Source organism: Musa acuminata, chromosome BXJ1-5, assembly GCF_036884655.1.
Source record: "Musa acuminata AAA Group cultivar baxijiao chromosome BXJ1-5, Cavendish_Baxijiao_AAA, whole genome shotgun sequence".
Classification (NCBI taxonomy): Eukaryota; Viridiplantae; Streptophyta; class Magnoliopsida; order Zingiberales; family Musaceae; genus Musa; species Musa acuminata.
The window spans coordinates 2,165,038-2,185,174 of record NC_088331.1 but is presented as its reverse complement, the minus strand read 5'-3'; the positions used below and the strand labels follow the sequence as shown (position 1 = coordinate 2,185,174).

At 35.9% G+C, this 20,137-nt stretch overlaps 1 protein-coding gene across 3 annotated transcripts; it reads right to left on the bottom strand.

Moving 5' to 3' along the window:
• Positions 1–2,406: 2,406 nt before the first annotated feature.
• LOC103983807 (TNF receptor-associated factor homolog 1a) lies at positions 2,407–18,681 on the bottom strand. Of its 3 annotated transcripts, none has more exons than XM_065181508.1 (13): positions 18,564–18,681; positions 17,686–17,929; positions 15,612–15,723; positions 12,879–12,967; positions 12,706–12,774; positions 12,482–12,611; positions 9,045–9,203; positions 8,534–8,897; positions 6,844–6,956; positions 6,297–6,447; positions 5,113–5,618; positions 4,831–5,029; positions 2,407–3,930 (listed from the first exon to the last, which is right to left on the bottom strand). In XM_065181508.1, exons 2-13 carry the CDS (start codon positions 17,870–17,872, stop codon positions 2,596–2,598), a joined length of 3,414 nt encoding a protein of 1,137 aa, XP_065037580.1. In that variant the 5' UTR covers positions 17,873–17,929; positions 18,564–18,681; the 3' UTR covers positions 2,407–2,595. The 3 variants fall into 3 exon arrangements, with proteins under 3 accessions (XP_065037580.1, XP_065037579.1, XP_065037581.1); XM_065181507.1 differs by having other exon boundaries at positions 18,479–18,670; XM_065181509.1 differs by having other exon boundaries at positions 6,297–6,444; positions 18,479–18,669.
• Positions 18,682–20,137: the final 1,456 nt, after the last annotated feature.

Below are 20,137 nucleotides of genomic sequence, written 5' to 3'. Positions count from 1 at the left end.
TATTGTAAAAAATGTATATGTTGTGGGAAACAACATGATGCCGTAGCCTCGGGGCCAACGTGGTTGGGTTCGAGTCCGAATGATCGGGGATCGAGCGACCCTTGGGACTATTGGGGTGGCCGACTGCGACAGTCCGATCGGGACGGGAAGGTCGTTTCCTCTAAAAATGTACTCCTCGCCTGGGCACGTAGTGGGAGATACTTCGTCTTCGTCCCTACACACGGGTCAGGTCGGGAAGCTCAACCCGACCCTTCCGACGATCCAGTTAATAGATAGTCACAGGGGATTTTTTTTATCTTTGTTTTCTCTCCCGGATTTTTTTATCTTTGTTTTCTCTCTCCCCTGAGCAGAACACGAGGGTTTTTATAAGGAAGCTTACTGTTTCATGATGTGCTCGCTTGCAGAGGGCAAGCCCGTACTTTCGATAGCGTTCGACACCAATGTGGGCGTTTGCGTGGCGTGGCCCGATCATCGTCTTGGTCACCCTCGGTCAGGCGCGTCAAGTCAAATCAAGGCATGGATCACTATTATAGAAGAACTGATGTCAACACACATCCCATCATTATCAATCATCACTATCAGTACACATCATTAGATTTTATTCTTGACTAATTACTTCTCACGTGATAGTTTAAGATTAAATCAATGATCCAATTGCATATAATATTCCTTTAGTAATTAGAATCCTATATGGGAGACATTTGATTAGTTTCCGATGGATCCCCAAATATAGATGATGTCTACGAGAGAAGAGATTATTGACGCTTGCTGACAAGGTCTTTGTACTTTTCAATTGATGTAAGCCTAAGTCGGGTTATTATCACTCATTCAAAACTCTTACTGTGAGTAAATTGTGTCGACCATCAGAGGTCTTCATGGATTATATGGTGATAGACGAAGGAAGAATGATGATAAAAAAAAGTCCAATATTTTTTTTGAATAGACAAACGATTTGTTTTATCACTAAAACAAAACACTACAGCTTTATTCAAAACCAGATATCACGAACGAGTTTTAAATACTTAATTATTAATTTTATTATTTACTTTGAGATTTCATGAAATAATTTATTTGAAAGTTTCCGAATGGTTTTGCTCTATTTAAAAGTAAATAATGATAGCTATTTATTTTCATATTATCTTAAATTTTAGGCCTACGTATTTAATAAAATAGTAACTTTCATAAAAATTATAATTTAACTATATATATATATATATATATATTTACAATAAAAGATCCTTATAGTGGATTCCTAATAATTAGACTTTACAAATTATTATTGTTATCATATTTTTTAATAAAACATTAATATTTTTATTTTTTTTTATTTATTATAAAATAAAACGTTGTAATTCCATTGAAAATTATTGTACCTAAGTTTCAACAAATTACAATGTCCACTTACCATAATTATCAACATTATTAAAGGTCTCGAGATATTATAAAATAATTTGCATGTGAGTTTGAATGTTACTTAAAAGATTTGTACATATTTCACAATAAAGGACAAGTTACCTAGAAAAGCTTCACTCAAGGATTATTACATGATTTTATAGTATTTGAATGTGAACCCCCAAATGTGACTTAAAAAATCTCAAAAATTATCTAAATATCCTAAAACTAGTCAAATCGTTATTTATATCACATTTGCTTGCTATATTAACATATAAAGATGAGTTTAACAAATTTTATAATATTACAAATATAAATTAACATGTAAATACATCAAATTTGACTTTAAAATCACATAAAAATTAAAATAAAATAATATAAAAAAAAAACACCTCACGTCAAAAGATTGAGATACGTCGAATGAACTTCATGATATTACACTCGGTAAATGCTCTGCACCGCACTGCACAACACTAGTATACGGGATTATGATACAAATGAACTATACCATAATTGATGCTACAATCAAGTGCAACACAATTTATTGACGAATGTAGCAACATAAAATTTGGCCAACTAACTTCAAAAACATCAAAAGAAAATATAACACAAATAATTACTCAATTTTTTTTTTCAAAAGATTTTATAGTCTAATTGAGTACATTCTACTATTAATTCTGGAATCCGAGTGTACCACAACTCATTTACTGTAAAGTTTGTCCAACCGGCCACAAAATTTCACGATTAAAGAAAAATATAATGTGAGTTGTCTACTATTAATTCTGCAAGTCCCTCTTTCCTGATCTCAAATCTAAAACCCATCAACTACACAATAGGACATTATGCTAACCATGGAGATGTCTCAACCCATATCCTTGGCCTTTTCACACCCACTGATGATCGTTAAAAATCTAACCACATTAACTTGCATGCCCAAAACCCAGCATTCTACCCAAGCAGATTAGTTCAGGTTTTGTCTTCTCTAAGGGTGTGAGAGAAAAGACTCGTGAGAGGTACAAAAGCAGATGCACTACTACAAAAGAGGAAATGCAGAATCTTCCTCTACCAAATATTCTTTAAGGAGATGAACAAAAAAAGATAAAGGTGAGGATTACAGCACAACAAAGCTCAGAAGAATAAATTACCTCAAATTATAACCATTACTAAGACCACATGATCATATGTGCTCTCAGGTTACCTACCTCAAGGACGGTACAAGTATCCGTTCCCGCCTCTTGCAAAATAGTCTTGAAGCTGGTAAGAGTATCCATTCACATCTGCATCCCTCAGGCCGAGCATCGATAGATCAGTAATTCCATAAGGCTGCTGGTTCCGCATCAGTCCATCAAACTGTCGATTAGCATAGGCCAAAAGATCCATCTGCTGCATTCGTCCATCCCTCAGCCCTTCGGGAGGGTTATTGGATGCACCGTAGCCCCTATGGAAGCCCTCATCATAGTACTGATCCAGTTGTTCAAACTGGCCAGAGCTACCTAGTGACCCGGTGTCGGCGGAAGACAAATTACCCGGAAAGGAGAACTGCCGACTGAAGGCATACTGGGGACTTCTTGCTGTCCTTCCAACGTTCTGTTCATCATCTAGCAAATCATTGATGATGTCAAGGTGGGGGAACTCATCCCCTACCGTCGTCCCTTGGACATGATATGGGGTAACCCTGGAGGCACTCTCAGCTGGATATTTCTGTGCAAGTGATTTTCCATAAACATTGAGCTTCCCCATGCTATCCCCGAGACTTGAGCCAAAACTCTGACTGCTGCTGCTGCTGGATTCATGGTAGCTGTCATCTCTCCCAAGGTGCTGGCTGTGGACTACTTCAGGCTTAAGGCAACCAAAGGTCAATCCATGCCGAAGTGATGGATGCTCCATCCTTGTAGGAGTCTGAGGTGGAAGCATAGATGTAGATGATAAAAACATTGATGGAGAATGCGAATAAGCAACACTTTGGCTGCAGGATGTAGTATCATCATTTAAACAAGATCCCCTTGCACTTGTGCTTTTACCAATTATGGCATTTCTATATGACTGTGGAACGAAACTTGGGGCAGTTGGAGAAGGATCATTGCCTAATCGACCAGCTGCACTCACAGAGCGTGAAAGTAGAGGTACTGCTTGAACTGTGGAAGGAATGGGCACAGTAGGCCTTGGTGCTGGGATGAGAGGAGCACTATAAGGCCTTGATGTTGCATTGAATTGGTGTGGACCATTAATCTTTGCTTGTGTGTTTTGCTTCGGAGCTTCAGACTGAATACTGGACACAATTGGGGGTGATCTTGATGCAATAGCTGGAACCTTATCAGTTTGTGCAGTGCTGCTTGATGGTTGCTCTTTAGAAGATGTTGGCTCCACTGAGATGGTGGCAGTGGTGGAAACAGCCACGGAGGTGGTTATCACAGACAACTGCTTAGGCTGCTGTGGAATGTTGGATATCTTTTTACCAAGGCTAGGTGAAGAAGAATGTTTCTCTGAATCAACCTGATCATTGGGAGTTAGTTTCTTTTGAAGAGAAGCAACTTCCTCCTGAGACAATAAGATATAGCTTAAATTAACTTGATTCCAGTCAAATCCAGTTAACATGATTCTACTCCAAAAATGCCCAATGTTCCACAAGTTCATACAGAGGCATACACTTCAAGTATGGTACAGAGTTATATGACCGAATGTAAACTCTAAATAAGAGAATTGTGCAGATAACAAACATCCTCATCATGTAAATCCTAATAAAAAAGGGCAAACAAAACCACCAACCAAGATGAAGAATGGTCAGCTGAGAGAACCGATAAAAATGTATATGGCAATTGCTCGAATGAAAAATATTACCCCAGTTGAATAGCTTCAAGAAGACTCGTCAAAAAGGCAACGAGAGAAAACCAACTCATGAAGAGACAATGACCCAGATGTTCTCATGCAAATTCAGAATGACACAATAAAGAATACTAGTTAAACTTAAAGCCGCACCAAGCAATAGGAGTTAAAAAAAAAATGATCCATCTTAAAAAACAAATGAGAAACTTGACACCCATAAATAAATGTAAATAACAAGCACAGATGCAGACTATAGTCATGGAAGCAATAAAACAGACAAGAAAACTACTGCATGCATAGTAGGACAACCATAGAACATTTATGGCCTATCTTTTGAAAAAGAAATTATAGGTCATAATAGAAATATTAGCAAGTATACCACAATATACCAGATTCCAGAAGAACCAATCTATCCATAATAAAGCTCCAAGACACATATTTTGTGCATGCCTCTAGGAATTATTTAGCAAACTAGATCAAGAAGACGTAGCATAGCATATCACAATCTAAAACTATCCAGGAAGCAGCATCTAACCTATGAAACATATTTAAGTTTGTTATGATCATAAAACCCACTAAATAAAGGTAAAACTTCAATATAAGAATAAACTTCACCTTTTCAGCTAGATTTTTCTCAAGCCGCTGCATCTCACCCTTTAGGGAGAATACACTGGCCTCTGATTCAGGTCGTGAGACCTTGCTGCCAGTGACATCATGTGAATGGCCATCAACAAGAGTTGTTTCAGATCGTGGAATATGCCCACCATTAGTTAAACCCATCCGTTCATGTGTTTCCTCATTCCGACCTTTTCCTCTGAAGATACGGCTCATTACTCATTAAAAACTCCAGGAGTTAGTCACTACAAAATATGCTCATATGCATCATATGCAAATTACCTGTTGCGAGACTGGATATTGTTGTTGCTTTGTAAAGTGATTCCTTTGTATGGTCCACTCATGGTAACAGAGGGGACTGAATCAGTTGAGCATGTTGAGGAGCTGTCGTCCATTGCAGATTGGCTCCTCTTTTCACTTTGCCCATTTTGTACATCACTGACACTAGCTTCAGCGGCCAGATGAGTTTCTGATGTATCTATATCCCAATTACTAGGACTGGAATCTCTGTCATTTGATCCCGGTTGCAGAACCTCAATGACATCATCTCCAGTGTCAGACACGTCAGATGCATCTTCCAGGGTACCAATCTTTTCAGTAACCAATTCTACCCGCTCAGAAGGGAAGCTATCTGAAATCCTTTCTACTGATGGAATTTCCTGTTGGAGGAAGCTATCTGAAATCCTTTCTTCCGATGGAGTTTCCTGTTGAAGTCTTTCCGGTACTTGATTACACCTCTCATCCTTTCCTCTCTCTTTACCTTTGCGACTATTACGCTTCTGTTTAGCCTGAAAGAAGAATAAGCAAAACAACAAAATTAAGTGCACTACAACCTCATCTAATTTAATTTGTTACAGATAACTAAAAAAAGGTAAACATCAGTTTAAAAAAAAAGCAACAAACTATTATATGTCCATTCCACTGCAAAAATTAACAGCACGAACATAAAAAAAAAAGAACCAATGTCTATAAGAATTTTTAAGGAAGCAATTGCAACACAACAAATAAAGCTAAACACAACAATTACAGAAGTGGACTGGAGATGCAGTTAGTTTCATGTTAATATAATTAAGCTTACTCCACCTACCAAATGTGAAAACACATCACATGTAAAGTAAAATCAGATTGCGGTCCAGTTGCAAAAGAATAAGCATAACCTGAAGTTAAGACAATCAGCTACGAAATTCATCTGAACCAAGATAGAAAAACCTAAATGATACCTCGTACTGTATCCTAGATGATACCTTATAAAACAAACAATCAATGAAAGATGTTAAAACATACATCAAACTCAAAGCACGTGACCTGGATGCCAAATATAGAACTTAGCAACAGACCCCAATGAGATACCCCATAACCCCAGGTGGGAAACCCAAGAGTAGTCACCCAATCCAAGATAGATGAAAAGTTAATTTGTACAAGATCAATTGTGTTAAACTTTGATGAATTAATATTCAATAGTAAACCTGTTTTTTCTTTGCACGCTTTTCCTTTTCAGTAACACCACGCTTAGACTTAAGCTCATTTTCAGCTTGGCCAGCTGCTTCTTCCTCCCGAATAAGCTCCTCCTGCCTCTTTAAAGCAACAGCCTCCTGGTAGGAAACTTCGATCCTACTGCTGACAACAACATGCGAGGAACAAAGATACTTAAAAGGACAACAAGGATACTGTAGGATTAGTCCACAGACAATCTGCATAGATGGAAAGCACAAACTATGGACATCATCAAACAACACCAAACTGTAAATCCTGAACAAGAATATAGGCCATAAAATTTGAAATTCATGACTTAAGTTAGAGAAGTATTAGGATCGCTTGCAGTTACATGCTTAAACTCCAGTTGACCGACTTGCCATAGCCATTTGATTAAATTGATCTGAAACCGGCTAGGAATGTCAATGCCATATGCAGCCAATGTGTAATTGCATAAAGAATCTTTAGTGTACCAAAGTTAAGGTTGCTTTGAAACTTTCTTAAAAAATGTTAGTCAATAATGCCGAAGATAAGTGATACCTGAATATGTGAACCAGGACAAAAATTTCAATAGTCCTGCGACCCAGCTCCATAAGTCGCCTTTCATCTCGCTCAATAGAAGCCTTGTTAAATTCATCTCCAGAACTTCCATCCTACATATGCAAGATGATTGAAATATATTCAGCAATAGAGATCTGAAAGATGGGTCTTCATGAACAAGAGAAATTAATATTTTGTGAAACATATCCTAAAGCAAGATACTGTGAAAAGAGAAAGCCAAAATCTAATGTATGACAAAATGCACAACCATGTAAATTGAATGGGTGTACACATTAGTCTGATATTGTGAATCAAATAGGTTTCTTTGTTTTTGTAAAGCATAAACTAAAGGAACTAAAAATAAGATGGATAATGTTGTTAATTGCATCATATATAAGAAGATAGTTACAATCAAACACTGAATAGCAAAAGATTTCAAACAGGTAGGTCATAAAAAGAAACATCAAGAATCATGATTAGGAACAGAAGTGACTCAAACGTGCAGCTATTGAGTATATACCAAACAAAATGAAAAGGAAAAAAATATGGTACATATTATATGGAAAAGCAATAATTCATCTACAAGGTCACAGTTGCAAGACACAACCTTCTGGAGTCCATTAACAAAGCCACGTGTTTTGGCAGATCAACTGACTACAAGCACCAAATTTCAACTTCCAACAATGATGATTAGAGACAATGATGTTAATTTTGTTAAATTAGATCTAGTTGCAATGGAAACCAAACAGCAAAAATTTTCAACCTAGAAAGGATGAAAAAGAAGAAAAAGCCAGAAGTGAGAAAAGGAACAGGGTAACATGAATGTGAAGCTACTGATTATATGTATCACAAGAAAAAGGGGAAATTGGAAGCATTATATAGCAAAGTTCTTATTTGACTGTCGGGTCAAAACTGTCAAATACAACTATATTTCATTAATAAAGAAACGAGTGGTTTGGCAGACCAGAGATATCTGCAGATCAATTGAATACGAGCACCAGATCCTAAATTCTACTGCTGATGACTGCAACCTGAATTAGATTGCCAAGTCAATGTCAATGGTTCCCTTTAATACTATTTGCAACAGCACAAGATATCAAGTATTGGAACTTATATGCCTCGAAGGAGAGAAGCCCTAGTTACCTAGTTAGAAGGTGTTCTGAACAAAACCAGACACTCATTTCTCCTCTCATTTGGTGATCACAACTATTGAGGGCCTAATCTAAATGCTATATTGGCTTAACTTAAGTGCCAAAAAATCCCTTGAGATCTTTCAATCCATATAACTTAAAAATCTCTATGATACTGAAACTAAATATTAGAATCTCATAAATCAATTGAAAGCCTTCCAAATTAAGATACGTCTATTTTGTATTGCCACCATTGGGAAGAATACAGAGGTCATGCAGTTCATGTGGTCAGATTGTGAGAATCAAACCCAAACACCTTACACAATAGTCTGGAATATAAGATAGGAGATAAACATGTCAGATAAGTCGAGAAACTTCTCTAAGCCAAAAGTACATATATATACTAAAAGGGGAATCTGAACGCATGAACCTAGATATATCACATGGTATTACATAGAAAAACTTCTTTGGCACCGCCACTAACATAAAAAAATCAAGCATTTCAAGGAGAACAATGAATTCACCTAGAATTGCACATTAAATAGTTTCTTTTTACCTACCTTTATACGGTTCTGCAAACACTTGTCATCTTTTGAAGGCAAAGGCTGATGAGACAATGAATCTGATACGACTCTTTCGATCAAAACGATTACATCATCAGCCAACACAAACAAATCTTTATCAACATGTACCATAGGAGCTGGTAATTCCTCTAAGTCTACTGATTTATCTCTTCCATTCATGTTCTTGCTCTGGAATTCAAGAGCTTTCAGCCCACTGTATAGAGAATCCATAATTAAAGTTGATGTAACTTCTTTCTCTATGAAAAAATGCTTGACAGCAACTTTCAATATAGCATCTGTTTTGTCTCTTGACATGTGCTGCCTCGCATTTGGATCGGTTTCTGACCAAAAAGCACGAAAACTACAAAACCCAGACAATATTCATCACAAGTTTGCACCCACTAAAAAAGGAATTTGCAGGTAGTAGAACCACATGTAGCAAAATTATGATAAAATTAAAAGGTAATCGTTGCCTCATATCAAAACAAAAATCCAGTAAAGTTCCAACCTGGGCCACCTGACTTTATCTTCAACAAATTTGCTAAGCTTGCCTATTCTTTCTTCCAGAAAATGACGGCAAATTTGCTCTACATTTGACAAATACACTCGAACCAGTTCCCTTCTGTATTGGCAATCAAGACAACGGAAAGGTCGATCTGCTTTCTCCCTGAAGTAGCAAATGCAAAAGTTAAGAAAGAATATGAAAATATCAACAGTGGGTACTAATGAACAGGTAAATTTATTATATTATAAGCAGGAATAATACAAATTTCCATTCAAAAAGATGTTAAAAGAAACCCAAGCAGATGGATGTACAATAATAAAAATGAAATCACTAAAACAACATATTGTCACATTTAACATGGAAAAGTTGGTATTGTTCTCAACAGAAACCAGATGAAGACCAATTATCCATATTTGTGCATATTAGAACAGACACAAGCATTAGGACATCTCTGTATCCAAGGTCAAAAACATTGAACGAAGAAATTTTTAGCACGATAATGTTTCCTGTCTAATTTACTTAGTCATAACCCAGAGTACCTAAATGGAACATCATGTAAGAGTCTTATACTTGGTTTTGCATCCCTATCAAGAGATTTAAAAAAAAAATCCAAATGGTGCTAATCCTCAAAATACAACACTCCCAGAATATATACCAATGTAAATGTAACATAATGCACCAAGCAAACTATAAAAACATGACCCCACATACAGGTACAAAAAAATTTATGCCGCTAACCTTTGTCTTTTTAATTCAATAACCTCTTGGCTCTCTTTTCATCAAAAAGATATACATGCTTATAAACACCACATGATGTTTATTAAAAATTAAATGGAAAACAATGTGGCAAATGTGACAAAGTGTGCCACTCACCTAATTTTGAACATCTTTATTGAACTGGTAGTGATAACTGATAACCATGATTGCAAAACTTCAAGGACAAAGAAAATCTATGGTTATGAGTATTTTCAAATAAATTTATCAACTATGAATGAAAAAGATGCAATATATGACCTATTCAAACTCAAGTCACAATTCAACGAGGAACTTGATAGTATGACTGCCATTAGATATACAGAGCAAAACTATGTTGCAAAGCTAACAACAAGTTGTTATATGCAACTGTCACCTTATTGGGTTAAACCATCTGTTGGCTGGTGCAAACTAAATGGAGAAGGTTGTTGGAAGTTGGAACCAGGTGGAGGGAAGGCCAGGCTTTATCATCAGAGATGTTACTGCTAAGTGCTTGTTCTGTGGATGCAAGTATGAGGAGAACATGTCTATTTTATACTGCAAAGCAGTTACAGTTAGAAAGGGTTTAAACTTTAAAGACTGCAATTGGAGGAGGGCATCCAAAGGACTCATACTGAGATTGATTTGAAGAATCAGTGTCACCTGTTAAACAGTGAAAACTAATCCACCTTGGACTATTTTGATTGTAGTTATATCTTTTTTCTTTCTACTTAACCATTATGGGAAATATAAAATTTCTCATGTTTTTGGAGGATAGAATAGAGTTGCAAACTAGCTGGCAAAACATGCCAGACACTATAGGTCTAGTCTAACCAGATCTGAAAAGGGATTGGCCATTCAATCTGCTTTTGATTTTGAACTCTGATGTAAAAAGGGACCTGTGTACCCGTCTTAATTAAATACTAAACACAGTGTCCTATGACAATTCAAGGCATATGGACCAAAATATGCATCACGACCCAATTCTTTTCAGAAGGAAAACGAGGTTAAATTAAAAGGAAACTACAAAATGTGTAACAGAAGGATGATCAGAGAACCAAAAAATGGAGAGCCTGCTGTTCTCCCAGAACTGGCAGCCCTATGTGACACGACATTAGAGTCTCCAGGTAGATACTCAAAAATTACAACAGGTCCATACCGACCAGTACTTCAGTTCAGTTGGTTTATTTGGATTTCAATAGCAGCATGGTAATGTCAAGAAGTATACCATTACTAAACATGTCTCAAGCAACTTTGCAGGAAAAATGATCATTAAACCACATCTAACAACTGAAATCAGGACCAAAGGATCTGCAAGACTGCCAAAACAGGATAAACCAGACCTTTCAAAGAAACTCTAATTGCATGGACAAGCCAAAGAGACATTGGTTCACAAAGACATAGAGCCTTTGATTCAAGGAATAATATGGAAGCATAAAAATAAAGCACCAAAGGAGATGACTATTAGTGTTTTTTAAAAAGCAGTCCTTGTTGCCACATATCCTGTGCAAATTGTGTGGATGCCTGCAACAAGAACTAATCTGCTGTACCATGCGGCATAATTATATATGAAATACATACAGCCACAGATACTCAAGCAGCTGCATATAGTTGAGCAAAGTATACAGCCAAGTCCACCAGTTAGATAGTCATATATGTTGTTTCCTTCTTCCTCATTAAACTGTTATTGTCACCTTGAAATACTCATGCTATGATTATATCATAGTAGTCAGTTAGAACTTTACTGTTTCTAATTACTTAGAACTTATACAACTAAATACCATTTATACATGATTTGTATTTCGATCATCAACATATCATTTTAATTCCTCACCAAGTGTTAATTATTTGTTTTCTCTATTTATTTTCTCAGGGGAAAAGCATCATCTGAAAGCAATGTTCAAAGGACTCTTTTTTCTAGAAGTTAGACCACTTTAAAATCCAATCAGCTGCAATTTTAAAGTTTGACAGACTATTTGAGTGAAAGTGTTAAATTGTTCTAAAGCCTTATTCTCATCTACTTAATCATTGTTCCTATGAACGTGAAGATTCATCCTTAATTTTGATAAGAACAGACCATGAAGCTTCATTGCTCTCAAACACTTCCACACTATGCTCAAAATCACACTCCTTGGCTAAATTGCTGTCACGATAACTATTTAGAAATTGCATAGATGTGGTTGGCTCTTCCTAAATCTCATCCACATCACTTTCCGATACACTACCCTGCCACTTTCCACCCACTTTCAATAAGTTTGAAACCAAAAGCCCAATTTGGCCTTACTAATTACCAGAAAGAACCTTTTTACTTCATGCTCGGTCATAAGACCAGATGAAGAGTTTGAATAAGCCAGAGTAACAATATTATAAAAAAAAATTATGAAAATAAGACAGAATATATAAATACCCATATGGGACTAGCAAGAGTGGAGCAGATTCATATTTAAAAAGGCAGTTAACCAAATCACTAAGTTCACAAGTACAACAGATAAAACAAATGTGCAATCTAAGGTCGATATTATATAGCCAAGTATCACTCAAAGCCACTTCCACCACAACAATTGTGTGTCACAGAAATTTAGATAGTCCACATTATCCATGTCAATTGCAGATTCCTAATTTCAACAATGAGATTCAGTCAACTAAAATAATCAAGTTAGAAATTATTATTAGAAGCATTATATGAAACTAACATAGGACAAAGGTACCTAATAACTTGAACTTGGGCTTTGATAACAAGAGTGTCAGCGACAACAAAGCCATCATAAACTTTTGACAACTCCATGAATTTTTTCCAACCCCAATCATGTTCCTTCTTCCAAAACCTGTGTAATGTATCTGCAAATTTCCTCAACAGCATAAGCTCCTAAAACAGCTTAGTGGATGCTAAGGAGAGCATTTTTAAATTAACATTCTCTGCTATTTGACTGACCAGAGTACTTTGATTTTTTTGGGTCTTTGTTAACTACAGCTATCGTAAACTGTGCAAAATGACTCCAACCTGCCAATTTTATAAATTTATAAAAGCATTGTGATGTTTGTCATTGAAAATTACAACATAAGTTGTATGAACCAATGAGAATAGCAATACAACAGGCTGCAAACCTGGCAGAAGTTTCTCGTGATTAGCAACAGAAAGAAACAAAGAAAGATGATTGCAGACATCACAACCCTGTGGGTAGACCAAAATGAACCTGCAAAATTTTAAGCAAATATTAAAACTTGATAACTACAGATAAATTTACTTAGAAGACAGACTCTATCAGATATGTCTTGTATAAGCAAGCATGTCAATAATACTCAATAGATTGTAGTGATTCAAGATTGTGGATGTCATAATAGCCATGTCATTTCAGCTGCCAAGGATACAACAACAACAACAAGCCGTTCCAAATTTTAGTCAGCCACATGGATCTTCTCCTACCATTGAGCTTTGTACAAGGGCATGTCTAGCATTAGATCTCTTTTTAAAGTTTCTAGTAAAGATTGCTTAGGTCTCCCATTACCTTTCCTCAATACCACTAGTATTAATTGATTCATCTTATCTAGCCACAACATCTACCGGTCTCCTTTGAACATATTGAAACATCTTAGATGAGGATCTTAGCTGTTTTCAGCTACCAAGGATGAGATCTAAATTCACTGCAGGCTATATCCTTCCGTACCACCACAAAATGGAAATTTCATCATCTTATGAAAAAAAAAGTGAACTTCCTATGAGTATAACCATTATGCAGCATTTTTGCCTACAAGGGGCAGCCAAATGAACAAGGCTGTTGACATGACTTGAACCTTGTGCAACACTTTCCTAGGGAGACCAATAATAAAACATTTCTTCATGCCAAATTGACAAAAAAATGTTTTGAAAACACCTAGAAATATTTATCAAGGAACAATGTACAGACCAACAAAACAATCATACAGCAGAATACTAAAAATTGTGTCACTTATGTTTAAAAGAAACAGAATTTGCAGATTTATGAAATTTTTCAGCAAGATTAATGTTATTGATAGAAAAGACATATGGTTGATTATCTTCTTCATTTAGGCATCTCATTAGGAGAATTTGAAAAGAACCAAAGGATGTTCAACTAAGCATATCAAGTAGCTTCCCTTCCCCAGGCCGAATTGGCAGCCACCTCCCCCAGGCTGGACCAAGCTTAATGGTTAATACTGATGGGGCATGTCTCTTGCAGGATTCTGGCCCAGGCTTCTTTTTAAGATATCACTATACGACATTGCTTGCTGGCCGGTCACTCATATCACCCTTCCATCCCCCAATTCAATGTGAAGCATTAGCAATTTGGGAAGGCCTACATGCTGCCATCCGACTTGGACATTTCAGGATCCAGTTGGAAACTGACGCACTTACCATCCAAGAGGTGTTGGATCATGGAAAAAATCCACCATGGAGAATTTGGCATATACTTGCGGACACACACAGACTAATCGATACACTTCAAAGTTTTGTGTCTTTTTACTTCAAGGAATGTAATCGTGCAGCACACTGAGCTGCCACTAAAGCAAGAGAGACCAGATCTAACTTTTTGTGGGAGGAAAACTTTAACCCAAGTCTCGCTGACATTTTGTATGATGACCTACACAGGTCTTTCGGTAGATGTTTGAAATCGTAATAGATTCCTCTATTCTTTTGGAAGGAAAAATAAGGAAGGAATTTGGGTCTGAATTGCTACTCTCCAAAGTGTAGAAGCAACAATATCGCTATGTCAGATTGATAAAATAAAGCCACTCATAAGCATCTTTTCACTCCGTTACAGTAAGAGATGATAAAATGTGTCAGAGCACATAAACTTTCTCTATATTTACAGATATAAACATGAACATATTTGATACAACACGTCAAGGATTTGAAAATCGTATGCTGGTTTAGGTAAAAATCTGATCGGAGTTGACCAAACCATGCCACCCAATGTCACCAAAAAATATATTACAAAAAAATCATCAGAACAGGCTTATATGGTCTGGTAGTAATAAATTTCTCCAATAATTCATAGATATAAACAACATCATATTTAACACAATACATAAAGGATTTAAATGTCAGTCCAATACCCGTTTCCATAAACGGGAGAACCAATACGGTACCTGTAAACCAGGCAGTAGACCAACTGACACTGCCTAATATCACTAGAAAAAATAATAAGAGAACATATACTGATTGGCACCAACCTATATGACCAGGTATTCGGTCAGTACCAACTGATTACTCGAAACATGTATAGTATACTTATATTATATGTACCTAAACATAATAAAAGAATTAATTTTGAAGAGAGCATCTTTTTGGAATATTTTTCTCAAAATAAAAGCATATGAATCCCAAGATAAAAAGAACATTCAAATATCATATTAAAAGGTGGCTAACCAAAATTAAATTACTTTCACAAATCATAGGTCATCAGAAAAACTCAACAGATCTTCCTAGGCACCTAAGATGTGCAGTAATATGTGATATAAAACATTATATTGGCCATGGAAACTATATATGACAAAATTTTGATGATAACTATAAAACAGTAATTGATTTTTATTTTAATTAGGATAAATTATTTTCACTTTGCTCTATTTGATTTTGGAATTCTGTTCGCTGGCTCGATTGGCTCTTGTATCCTTTAACAAATTTCTACTTTTCCTAAACTCGGCTGGAAACTCCAGCACAAGAATTCTAAGGGTTGACAATACATCAATAACAATAAAACTTTTCTAAATACACTCCCAACAATTGTAAGAAAGGAATATAGCAAAACAATGCAAATGCCTATAGTAAATGAAATAATCAATTGGAAGAGACATAAATATTGATAGTTAAATTCTTACCACTTGTAACCACCAATTTCAAATGCATCACCTCGCAATTCTCTTTTGTTTATTGTTGAGAAATTCTCAATCTTCCATGTATGTTTTCCATAGAGCTCAGACGGCTTTGGCCCTGAACGAAAAGTTGCATCACAAGATGAACTAACAAGAAACATGGTAACTTTACTGGAAGAAGAATGTCATCGGAATAACGCATAATGAAAGGATAATAATACAACTGGATGTTCGCCTTAATTCACATAAAGGGCTGCAACCGCCCAATAAAGAAGCTTGTCTATTTGCACTACAACATGTGTTTGGGGTGCATTGTTCCTACGTCAACAAGCAGAGGAACCAGAAATTGATCCTTCTGACTTCTAATTATAAAATAAAGATTTTAAACCAATGTTGGATTGGATCCACATAACAGAGAACCTAGGTAATCCTTTGCTCAATGAGGCACGAAGCCCCCTACATCCATCTCAACATCAAGACTTTTTAAAAAGAGAAACGACATGGCACATAGGAAGATGAGCACCTTGTCTCGGCAATCGCACATCTAGAGTTCAGTCTAGTGAATGGCGTGGCATATCACAATCATTGTTGTCCAGCCAACGCGCAAAGGGGAAGGGGACGACAGTCGCACTGATTGAATTTGGATATGACTGATGAACAACGGTTTCAATTCAGTAACGAGACATCATCTCCCTAGCAGTTCAGGGCTTTGTGAGGTCCAAGGAGATAATGGCAATGGGTACAATAGTGCATCAACTGACGGTGGCAACAACGATGGTCAATCAATTATTCTGCCTACTCAAGCTTGATGGGCATGAATGAAGGAGCAATGTTTTATGCATGTTACATAGGATTCATATCAAGGAGTTCAAAGATCAGTGCCTCTCATTTATACTCAGAAGGATTAAAAAACGAAGGCATTCGGCAACTTTGACAGATATGATGGAGCCCTCCGTAGTGTTGACATCAATAGGAGCTCATCTATTATGAAGGATCTCATAGCCAACAGATGTATGAACATGATCAATCTTTTGGGAGTCAAATCGTTCAGACTCCAATGTGCTCCAACCTCCATAGCCGTACAAACCATTGTCATACATGCCTGAGGAGGCTCCTACTACACGTGTAGTTAATAATAATAAGGTAATCATCAATACCATGTTGATGCGTTAAAGGCACACAATTTACAAGTATAATCTATCATAAGAGCAGTTCCAAGTTTGGGTCCGATAGACATACAATATTAAGATACTACTTCAAAACATTGAGGACCCCGATCTACTGTTTTGGAGTCTCGTCATTTAATTTTGTGGTAGAATCATGTATATATTAATCTTATCATGATATTTTATTTTGCTCAAAATCTTGGAGTTTCGATACCTAATCTAATATTCCAACTCTTTCTTTTCATTGTAGGTAAGGGGACACTTCGATCAATGGAAGTAACTTTCTTTGACCAAGGATCATATGGTAGAATTCTTCATGAATAAAAAAAATAACAATTTCTATATTTGATCCTTATAGCCTAGAATTTCTATTGATTCTTTTTGCATTTAAACTTAAATACCAAGAAAGTACGAGAAAATAGTTTTTTTTCGTTTTCAAATAAATTTTCAACCATTTTTCCAAACATTCGATGTGTACTGATCAATTGACCGATATGCATGGTCGGGAGAAAAGTATGTAAAATTTACAGTTGGCACAAAAGGGTGTTAATGGAACAGAAAACGAAGAGTTCGCTATTCCTTCTCATTTGACAATGTGTCGTCAACACCAACAAAAATAAATCATGTTCATCCTTTGAAATCACAAAAGCAATGATGGAAATTCAATTCTAAGTGACTAATTCAATTCAGTATTTTTAGTTCCAAATGACTAGTTTAATTCAGCTCCAAAGCAATACAAATCAGCATTTACAATGCACTATAACTTTTTAGTGAATGACAACACAAGTCCATCAACAAGTACATTTACTTCTAAACTGATTAGTTTAAAGAATCTAAACAAAATGATATAATTGCAAAAAGAATACTTCAAATTTAAAAAAAAATAAACCAGTTGAAAGGGGAAGATAGCACACCACAATCATCATCATCGTCAGTATCCCAATAAGGGGGTGAAGTGGAAGGTGCCCCGTTCTCGAACTGCTCACGAGACCGCCATTCTGTAATTGAATCACCCGACAGGCAACGCTGCTCGCTCAACATTCCCTCTGTGGCTGAATACCTAAGGCTCATCCCATGATCCTCTGTAATAGTTCCGGCCATTGCCCAAACCAATCAGATTATTTCTGATGTAAATTATGAAACCGTCCTCTTCTTCCCCTGCGAGCCAAAAGAATAGAGACAGGTTAGGAACATGCAAGAGAACAAGACAAAAGGATATAAACAAGCAGTCGAAGTTTTCGTGTGACCCACAAACAATAGGTTGAAAATACAAAACAGAACTGAAGCATTAAGCACAAAATCACCCAACACGCAGCTCAAAAAATTAAACGATAAAACAAGGTCCGTGAAAAAATCCCCTATTCTTCTAAAGTCCACGCCCGTAAGAAAGGACTCCTAAAAAAACCCCAATCACGCCCACGGAATCCAATTAGACCACTAAACCTCTATCCGATCTCTCCTTTTTTCTCGTTCTTCCCCGATCGTAAGCCTCCACTAACCAAATTCTAACCAAAATCGACCGCAAGCCGACGTCCCCAGCTGCGCCGCCGGCCCAGGAACGAACGAGGGAAACCCACATCGGAAACGAGTGAAGAACCCCATCGATTCGATAAATCAGCCCTAATAGGCACGCCCTGGGCCAATCGGCCGGCTAAAGGAACGAATCCACGGGAAGCCCGAGCCGATACACGGATCTAAATCGACTACCTTGTGGGGCGCGGGCGCGCGGTGCGGCAGTAGAAGGAGCCGGAATTCGGGAGAGAGATAGAGAGAAGGGCGGTGGGAAAAAAACCTTCACCCACTCGGCTCCGACGGCGAGCGAGAGGAGGCGAGGACGGAGTTCGGAGGCGAGAGGGGAGAGAAGAGGGCAAAAAGGGAGACGGCAGAGAAAGAAAACTACTAAAAGCTACAAATTATATACGTATGGAGACATCAAGGGCTTTCCTGTTCCCTTATCTCGAAACCGACGTGTTTTCATTTCTTGTGTATTTATTCGTTTATAATTATATACATTATTATTGTAACAGACAATATAAATTTATTTATTTAATACGAGTTTATGTTTTTTTTTTGTGTTTGATAATACAAAATATTCGTTAATGTCAGACTATTAATGTGTTTTAACCCTAATTCGATATTAAGCTATAACTATATTTATTTTATATCTCATTACAAAATTTAATTCGATTTAATTATATTCGATTGGTATGGATTTCTGAAAATTTTTTGATTAATTTGAGTAACTATTAAGTATTTGAACTCCAACTCAAATTCAAATTCCGCTCAAATAGCTTTTTTTGTTAAATTATATTCTAAAAATATTTTTAAAAAATAATTATTATCAATATGATGATTTATTAAAAATTTCATTTTTAAATTTAAATTTAGATTCTTTTCTAAAATGATAAGTGATGAAGATGATTGATTTTGACTATTATCATTATGAATTATAATGGACAGAGTATTGATGAATTCTACTTTCTATTTCAAATTCAAGCTTATGTTTTTTTTTAACTTTCACAAAAATAAGTGGTGAATACATTATTCGATCTATGATTGATTTTGATACTACCTCTTTGGAATTTTGTTAAACTTCTTTTCAAACTTATTGTTTATGCGCATGGATGTTGAAATTATTATAGATTGATTAAAACTATATTTTAATCATGTCATATAGATTAAAATTTTTAGTTGAATTTATGTAAAACATGATGTGTATGTATATGTATATATACATATATACATATATGTGTATATATGTATATGTATATGTATATGTATATACAAATGTATATGTATACATATATATACATATACATATGTATACATATACATATACATACATATATATATATATACATATAAATATTGGTTTGATGATGTGATTTAAAATCTCATCCAATTAATCTTATCTTTATAAAAAAGAAATGACACCTCATCAACAATACCTATGAGTAAAGATGATATTTTTGTAACTTGATCAGATGGACTCAAGTCGTAGAAATGTAACATTACCTCTAATAAGTAAGCATAATCATCATAAAACCAAATTGAAAATATAGCGATTAATTTAGATTATCCACATTAAGATCATTTTTCTTCCCCAAACACTCTCGTAATCTTAGTTTCATTTGAATCAAAAGTGAATCGATTATATGATTCATCAATTTTAAATAGAATCAAAATCTATCCTAGATGTTTTGATTATAGTTTATGATTTGTGGGAACTGAATGAAACCGATGGTATTGATTCAAATAAATAATTTTTATTTTTTTTAAAATAAAATTGACCAATCGTTTGGGACTATTTGGATTGACTATTTGAGCCTAACGGTCCAATAGTCGATTGTTTGAGGTATGTAAAGA